Here is an 8,960-nt window from a genome sequence, read left to right on the forward strand (position 1 = left end):
CTCCATTAGGAATGACGCCCAACTCTTGGACAAAATTCCTTATCCAAACAGCCTCTTTTGTTGCAGCTGATGCAGCAATGTATTCTGTGTCAGTGGTGGAATCCGCAGTACTGTCTTGTTTGGAACTCTTCCAAGAGACAGCGGCACCATTGAGCATGAATACGAACCTAGAGGTTGACTTTGAGTCATCGGTATCGCTTTGGAAGCTAGAGTCGGTATAGCTTTCCAATTTCAGTTATCCACCCCTATAGACCAAGAACAACTTATTGGTCCTTCTCAAATACTTGAGGATGTCTTTCACAACTTTCCAGTGTGGAAGACCAGGGTTCGATTGATATCTACTCACTACACTTAGTGCAAAAGCCACGTCAGGACGTGTAGATATCATCCCATACATGATGCTACCAATCGCAGATGCATAAGGAATGCGTGTCATCGTCGCTATCTCTGCATCAGTCTTGGGAGACATAGACATGGATAGGGACACGCCATGACACATTGGTAGATGTCCTCTCTTGGACTCGTCCATCGAGAACCGCCTCACGATGGTATCAATGTATGTGGAGTGGGTGAGACCAAGAAATCTTCTCGATCTATCTCTATAGATTTGTATTCCCAATACAAAAGATGCTTCACCCAAGTCCTACATTGGGAACTTACTCGCTAACCATATTTTGGTTGATTGCAACCTTCTTACATCATTCCCAATGAGTAGAATGTCATCAACATAAAGTACCAGAAATGTCACAGCACTCCCACTAACCTTCTTATACACATAGGGTTCCTCAGAATTCTTAGTAAAACCAAACTCTTTGATTGTACTATCGAATCTGAGGTTCCAACTCCTAGATGCCTGCTTTAGATCATAAATAGATCTCTGAATTTTGCATACCATATGCTCACTTCCGATGGATGTAAACCCTTCAGGTTGAGACATGTAAATCTCTTCCTTAATATCTCCATTAAGAAAGGCTGTCTTGACATCCATCTGCCATATCTCATAGTCATACCATGCAGCTATGGCTAGCAATATCCTTATGGACTTGAACATTGCAACTGGAGACAAGGTTTCCTTAAAGTCAATTCCTTGTCTTTGAGTATATCATTTTTCCACCAATCGCGCCTTGAAGTCAATACCTTCCCATCCGCCTCAATTTTCCTCTTGTAAATCCATTCACCCTATGGGAACAGTTCCCTCAGGAGGATACACAAGATTCCACACTTGGTTCGAATGCATGGAATTCATCTCAGATTCCATAGCTTCAAGCCATTTGGATGAATCGGCATCAGATAACGCTTCTCTGAAGATCTTTGGATCACATCCATGGTTAGGCTCATCATGGCCCGCTTCAAAAAGCAGACCATACCTCATAGGTGGTCTCGAGACTCTTTCGGATCTTCTAGGAGCTTGTATCTCCTCTCTTGGATCTTCGGGTGTGGGTTCTTCAATTGTGGGTGTCTCTCGAACCTCTTCGAGTTCTATCATCTCCCATTTTCTATCCAATAGAAATTTCTTTTCCAAAAAGGTTGCATTCCTAGAAACAAACACCTTTGTTTCTTGGGGATGATTGAAATAGTATCCAACTCAATACCTTGGATATGCCACAAAGTAACATAAAATGGATAGACTATCCAATTTATCTCCCACTGCCTGCTTCACATAAGTAGGGCATCCCCATATTCTAAGATAAAAATATTTGGGAGGCTTACCCATCCATATCTCAGATGGTGTCTAATCCACTGCCTTTGAATGGACATTGTTCAACAACAGTGCCGCTGTTTTAAGTGCATATCCCCAAAAGGATGGCGGCAACTCTGTGAACCCCATCATAGACCGAACCATGTCCATCAAAGTCCGGTTACGACCCTCCAAATCACCATTCAACTGTGGTGTAGCTGCGGAGTCCACTGCGAGAGAATCTCATTCTCCCTAAGATACTCTTTGAACTCGGCACTCAAGTACTCACCACCTTGATCCGATCGAAGTGACATGATGCTTCGTCCCACCTGTTTCTCTACTTCACTTCTAAATTCTTTGAACCTTTCAAAGGCTTCAGACTTGTATTTCGTCAAATACACATACCCATACCTCGAAAAGTCATCGATAAAGGTGATGAAGTAGGCATGTTGAACCTTAATGGACGGTCGCCATTAGTTCCCCCAATAATATGAGCCGAAATCATGGGAGTTCCACGTAGTTCACATCACCATGTCAATGGATGTCACAGGTTTCCGGCACCCAGGGCCCCCCCAATAATATGAGCCGAGCCCCGAGCACGGGTAGCGTTCATCATGCACCCATTGTCAATGGAAGACATGAAAATTATAAACACCTTTATAATTTCCCTTTTCGGGCTTTATATTAATTTTGAATCTTATTCAAAATGAGGGTTTTTTAATTTTGAAAGGTCTCATCATTAATTTTATTTAAAAGCTCGACATGTTTGATCGTATGTTTTCCGGATTCACGCAAATTTGTTATTATCATAATAATAACGCACATAGTCATTATTTATAACATATCATGCATATATTATAAACAGTAAACAAAACAAGGATGATCAATCGCCCCAAAACTAATGGCCCGTGTGAGCTAAGCACGGGCTTAGGTCCAATCCTAGGGAAATACATGGGATGCAAATGCAACTTTTACATAAGCTTACAATATTTACATGTCTTCGATCTTCATAATCATCAAGGCCACCATCTTCCAATCTTGATCTTCCACTATACTAATATTTACAAATAAATATCCATGGCAAATAGGGATACATCTCATGGGATGGGAACGGGCCATAAACCAAGGTCACTTATAAATTGATAATTATTTCAATCATTCAACACAATATCCTAGCATACACCTAGAAAATTGGGGTTGGGCTTTTGATCATCTTTCATGCATAATATCACATATCATACACCATCAATTAATTATCACAATAATAAATTGATCCAATATTATATATCTTGATCCAATCACTAACCGCCACGATTTTTCAACAAAGTATACGAACTCCTTTGTCTACTTTCTAATTAATTTATTTATAACCGAATTTCTTGAAAATCATCATTTACTATAAATAATTAAAGTCCAACTTCAATTATTTATTTTATGAGAAAAATGTATAACTTTTGTAAATTAAAACTTAAGGGCCCAAAAAATCATCTTTCACCAAAAAACATTTTGGCCCATTTAAATTCACAAATTGTGTTAGCCATCTAATGGCCGAACAACTTCAAGGCCCATGAGACTTTGATATTCCAAAACGCTTTTGGAAACCCTAGTCGTCATCGCCGTCGCCGGAGCTTCGTCCCCGGATTCCGGCCAACTTACAAATTTTTTTTTTATTATTTTCAAAGAGGCTGGGTTGCCCTTGCTGCCCGTTTCAAAATTATTTTTCAAGCAAGAAAATTAAGCACCCTAAACTATAATATGTAGCAAATACAATAAAACACAAAATATCATACATAGGGTGTTTTAGAAAAATAACTATCTATCTTAAAAGATTGATTATGGCTCCAACTTAGTTGTCAAACAACTAAGCTCTTCAATGACAAGATTGATCTACAAGCCTCCCTTGAGCACTCCTTGCTCAAACTCAAGCCCACCGCAAACAAACTAAATCCACCTCACACTTGCACTAGAAAATGTAAGGCATTTTCTTTGAGAAGAGTATGCATTCAATCAACAATTTATGAAGCTAAAATTGAAGGAAATTGACTTGAAAATTTCGGCCAACTTGTTTTAGGAGAGAGGGAGGAGTGTTTTAATTGGTGTATAAAAAAGTAAAAGTGAGCATGTGCATGCCATGCCTTGGATGTTGAAAAAATAGCCTCCAACCCTTCACCTCCCATGCATGCAAATCTATTTGGGCTTGTAACAATTACAAGGCTCATGGACTTTTATTTAAATGTCTCAAACACATTTGAGACCATTTAATCTTTACTTGATTTTACTCAAGCCCACTAGTTTAATAATTATTTCTAAGTGGGCTCTACAAGGCCCAATATTATTTAATTAATTCAACACTTGAATTAATTTAATTATTTGGATTATACTAGGTCCACTAGTGTTTAATTAATTCCACACTTTAATTAATTTAATTTAGTCCACAACAATGTTTATGAAAATCACAATTTTCCAATACATTATTCTCTTGGCCAACTTTTAATTTAGGAACACTTCCACAAGTTAAAAGTTACATTCCCCTTATAGAAGTCATACTTCTAATTTTTTCTTGTGCTTATAAACTCCTTTATAAGCCGTTCATCTCATTGAACTAATTTTCACTAATCAACGGGATCTAGAAATTAGCATTTGTGTGGCCGTCAATGGTTCATTGATACAACTAGCCGTGAGTTCACATCTCCATGTGCTTCGGGACTAAACATGTCCTTATATGAGCATACCCCAATTGATCCATTCTTATTTATCAACTCCTTCATAATAAGAACGTCAGAAGTCAAGTCTGATAGTACCCAACCAATCATGTTAAACGCCCTAGCAGCATCGCTTACATGATTCCCTAGGTATCAAATGATAGTTCCTGCAAGAACAATTCAATTATGGTTAGCGTACAGTACGATCCCTTCAACTCATATATCCCGACCGTTTCGACAACTATTGGTATATCGAGAGCTGCCAAAGAATCGATACTATGTGTCATGTCGTAATTGCATCGATGGTGTAATCTATGAAATCCCTTTCATAATTACCACCATACTCTGATCAGAGATTTCATACTACATATACATGAGATCACATAGGATATCCATATCCGAAGGTAAGCGGTGAATCCCCGACTGCAATGCATCGACTTCTATATGTTTCGACAAAACACCCAACCTTGCCACCTGATGACCCCATGAGAGTCGGTAAACAAGTCAAAGTGCAATGCTAGCACATAGAGTCATAATGTTGTCCCGAGTCATAAGACCTAAGGGTGTACAACTATAAACTAGGACGTTTCCACTCGATAAGTGAGAACCACTTGGAAAGTCCTTTATGGAGGGTTGTTCAGTGCACTCTACAAGGAGCACCTATCTGCATGTTCGGACATCACAATATCTCCTACCAATGAAAATGGTACTCACATCGCAGATACTAGTCTCGAACTTGAGCGGCCTATATCCTTCTTAGTGGTGGCTGAATCGACTAGGAACTGTTTAGAATATACAGTATTGCAAATATGAGTTTAATGATACTCATCATATGAGCATCTCATATTTTTTCTACTATTTGTATATTCAAGTACTTTATCTATGCAACTAGCATGAGTATACAGATAAAGATGTGCAAAAACAATAATTTCAAATATTATTAAAAGAAAGATTGTTTATACATAGAGTTTCAACATGAACCTAGGAAGCTTAAGGGCTCGGCTTTAGCTAAGGGGAGGAGTAAGGGCTCGAAACGTGGTTCACAGGGGTGGTTCGTGGCTCACGGGGGGTAATTTAGGTATAAAAAGTTCATGTTTAAAGTTTGGGATTAAAATGTTTAAGTTTGAATTAATTTGGGATTAAAACGCTTTACGATTAGTAATTAGGGAAATAAATCAAAATGGTCGAATTTACGTTAAATAAAAATATTATAAGTTAAATTTAAGCTTAAATAATATATGTGATAGTTTCGAGTCAATAAAAATAAGAAAACATCAAAATCGCGAATTTTAAGGTTTAAGGGCAAAACTGTCATTTTACACCTGGGTAGTACAAAAAGAGTTGGCAGTGTCTCGACGACTCATAACGCATGCTAAATGATATTTTAAAACGTATATGATGAAAATATGAGATTTTATGATTTATGGTAAAAATGTGTAATTTTTACTGTTAGAACGTTATTTTACGAATTTGGAAAGGACATGATATTTTATTATTAAAAAGAAAAGAAAATTATTTTGAAGGATGTGAATTCATTGTGACAAAAAAAGGATATGCTATATAATTACTGAGAATATAGTGAGGGAGAATGCCCAAGAGGGAGTCCGTTTATGAGAAAAGGCCCTAGAGAGAGCCCAACGATCGTATTTCCATTTTTCGTCGGTGCCTAGTTCCCGTCCCCATGCGCAATGGTGAGCTAAGACTGATCAGTCGACCACATGATATAGCTAGTCAATTTCAAGGATTAAACTTCACCCAAAACGATAAATGATGGAAAGGTTTATGATTTGACGATTTATGATTAAATAATGCTTACAAATTTATGCTAGCTTATTTTGAATAAAAGTATGATTTTTAATGCATGTGCTTGTATATGTATTATTTTTTTACTCATGTTTAGAACATGCTGAGTCATTAGACTCACTAGGTTTGAATGTGCAGGTGAGGATGAGATTGAGAGAGGCGCTGACACTTGAGTGGATCATGTTCGGCAGTACACTCCCAAAGGAAATTATTTTCCACATTAGCTTGATAGTCAAAATTCTAAAAATTTTGTTAATAATTTAATTAGAAATTTTCATGCTTTATTTTGAAGTTAATGTTGATCATGTTATTGGTTGACGTATGATTTTTGTTAATTGATAAGTTAGGTATTTTATGCACTTTAAATTTTTAGATGTTAAATTAATTTTTGGATTCTAGAAACGTTGAGTATTTTAAATATGAATTTTGAATTTTATGTTCAAAAATAGGATTTGAAAGTTAAAAAATAGTAGACTTTTCATTATTATATAGATTGCATATGTAGATGATGTTTGATGTGTTAGGGTAAGCGAACAAATCACATTTTTTGTTGGACTTTGGTTTAGGACCTAAAAAAAATTATATTTCATTTTTTTAAGTGGATTTTTAATTTAAATTAAAAAACCAATTTTTTTTATTTTTAAAAAACCCTAACCGCCTAGGACAGGCTAGCCAATTAGCCCTTTTTCTAGGCAGTCGACCGTCGCCTAGCGCCTAGGTGGCCGCCTAGGCTGATTTTATGAAAGTGATTTTTATGGTAACAAGTATTTGATGGTTAAGAGTTACTAATGTTCGCGGATGATTATTGGAAAGAATGCAAAGTGTATCAAAGGTTATGGATTTGGTGATTGAAACTCGATTTTAAAAGTTATAAAGTTACGGTACATGTAATTTTCAAGTTCTTTTGGTTGAGGTGAACAATCATCTCGGTCCTCCATTAAGTAGTTTGAGTTGAAAGAAGGCACATAGCGAGCCTTTTTGAGCGTCGCTCTTGAGATTAAATTGTTGGGGAAAACCCATAAACCGCAGAATTCATCATGATAAATCATCAAGAATTTAACTGAAAACTTAAGCGGAAGCGTACCTGAAGCCATAATCCTGAATTCTTTAAAACGTGTCTTGATCTTCCAGATCTACGCGCTCTTTCCTTGAGAGAATCATTTAGTTTCTCTTCAGAACTATTTTCTTAATGGGAGAGAGAATAGTGAAAGTGACAACGCGAGATCTGGGGACCATGACCCATATTTATAGATAATGTTTACCAATATCTTCTGATATTTCTGTTTTAGCCCATCATAAAAACAGAAATTACACTTATGTCTCTACACATTAAAGGCCCACAACCCATTAGATACATTAAAGCCCAATAACCCGAAACATTAATTGATCACTTTATTTTGGGCTTAACTTAATAGACAACCCACAATACATAATTATTCACATATAAGCCCATATAAATAAATTGATCCAACAATCTCCCACTTTGGCTATATGTGCAACTTTATAATTATGTTTGTGAAAATAACCTTATGAGCTCAAAATTGTTGTCATTCCGAAATGTATCTATAACCAATCCGGTCCATCAATCACATCAACATAGGATCAAAGCAGTCTTCGCTACACTCAAGGTAACTAGACCCATCAATGGTCACATATGCCAACACAACTGAATGACATGGATCATGAAGTGGATGTGTAGCATGGAAACTTCATGCAATGTGACCGTAACATGTCTATTTCCAACTGGTCCTCCCTTTAACCTTATTAAGATCAAACTTTAAATCATAATCAGAGTGTGACATAACTTGAAATTTATTTCTGCAGAAAATAAATTTACATAACTGTAACTGAAAATGTCTACAACTGAAAAGCATTTAAAACAACAAACTCCCACTAAAACTGGATTTCCTCAATTGACATAACACCCATACTAGCAGTATGCTCATGAAACTTTTTGGGTGGTAGTCCCTTAGTAAGCGGATCCGCAACCATGGAGTTTGTACCGATATGCTCAATAGACAACTTTCCACTCTGAATTCTTTCTTTAACAACCAGAAACTTGATGTCAATGTGTTTTTACTTCGTCGAGCTCCTGTTGTTATTGGAATACATAACTGCTGATTTATTGTCACAATGTAATCTTAGTGACCTTTCAATGCCATCAACAATGCGCAGTCCCGTAACAAAATTTTGCAGCCATATTCCATGATTGGATGCCTCATAACACGCTACAAACTCAGCTGCCATGGTGGAAGAGGCTATAAGTGACTGTTTAGCAATCTTCCAGGAAATGGCACCTCCAGCAAGGAGATAGATGTAGCCCGACGTAGATTTCATACTATCTTGGCATCCAGCAAAATCGGAGTCAGTATACCCAATGATCTCAAGCTGATCCAACCTCCGATATATGAGCATGTAATCTTTTGTTCTCTGTAGGTACCGTAAAACTCTTTTGACTGATTTCCAATGTTCCACTCCTGGATTACTTAAATATCGTCCCAACATTCCTGTCACGTACGCAATATCTGGACGTGTACAAACCTGAGCATACATCAGACTCCCCACTGCAGATGCATAGGGAACCTTCTGCATTTCTTTTTCCTCAAAATCATTCTTTGGGCATTGTTTGAGACTATATTTGTCTCCCTTAGCCACAGGGGTATCTGTTGGTTTACAATCTTGCATCCCGTATCGCTTGAGAACTTTCTCGATATAGCCTTTCTGAGATAATCCAAGAATACCCCGAGAACAATCCCGATGTATCTGAATACCCAGTA

General features: G+C 37.2%; 1 protein-coding gene across 1 annotated transcript; it reads right to left on the minus strand.

The window, feature by feature from the left end:
* Positions 1-7,916: 7,916 nt before the first annotated feature.
* On the minus strand, positions 7,917-8,736 carry LOC142523867 (secreted RxLR effector protein 161-like). The gene is made up of 2 exons (XM_075627598.1): positions 8,333-8,736; positions 7,917-8,001 (listed from the first exon to the last, which is right to left on the minus strand). The coding sequence occupies exons 1-2, from the start codon at positions 8,734-8,736 to the stop codon at positions 7,917-7,919; spliced, it is 489 nt and encodes a 162-aa protein (XP_075483713.1).
* Positions 8,737-8,960: the final 224 nt, after the last annotated feature.

Source organism: Primulina tabacum, chromosome 14 (assembly GCF_025594145.1).
Source record: "Primulina tabacum isolate GXHZ01 chromosome 14, ASM2559414v2, whole genome shotgun sequence".
NCBI lineage: Eukaryota > Viridiplantae > Streptophyta > Magnoliopsida > Lamiales > Gesneriaceae > Primulina > Primulina tabacum.

Coding starts and splice junctions, on each gene's coding strand:
- LOC142523867 (XM_075627598.1), bottom strand. CDS start 8,736: ATGTATGCTCAGGTTTGTACACGTCCAGATATTGCGTACGTGACAGGA. Junction 8,002..8,332: donor ATTGTTGATGGCATTGAAAG/GTCACTAAGATT, acceptor TATTTTCTGCAG/AAATAAATTTCAAGTTATGT.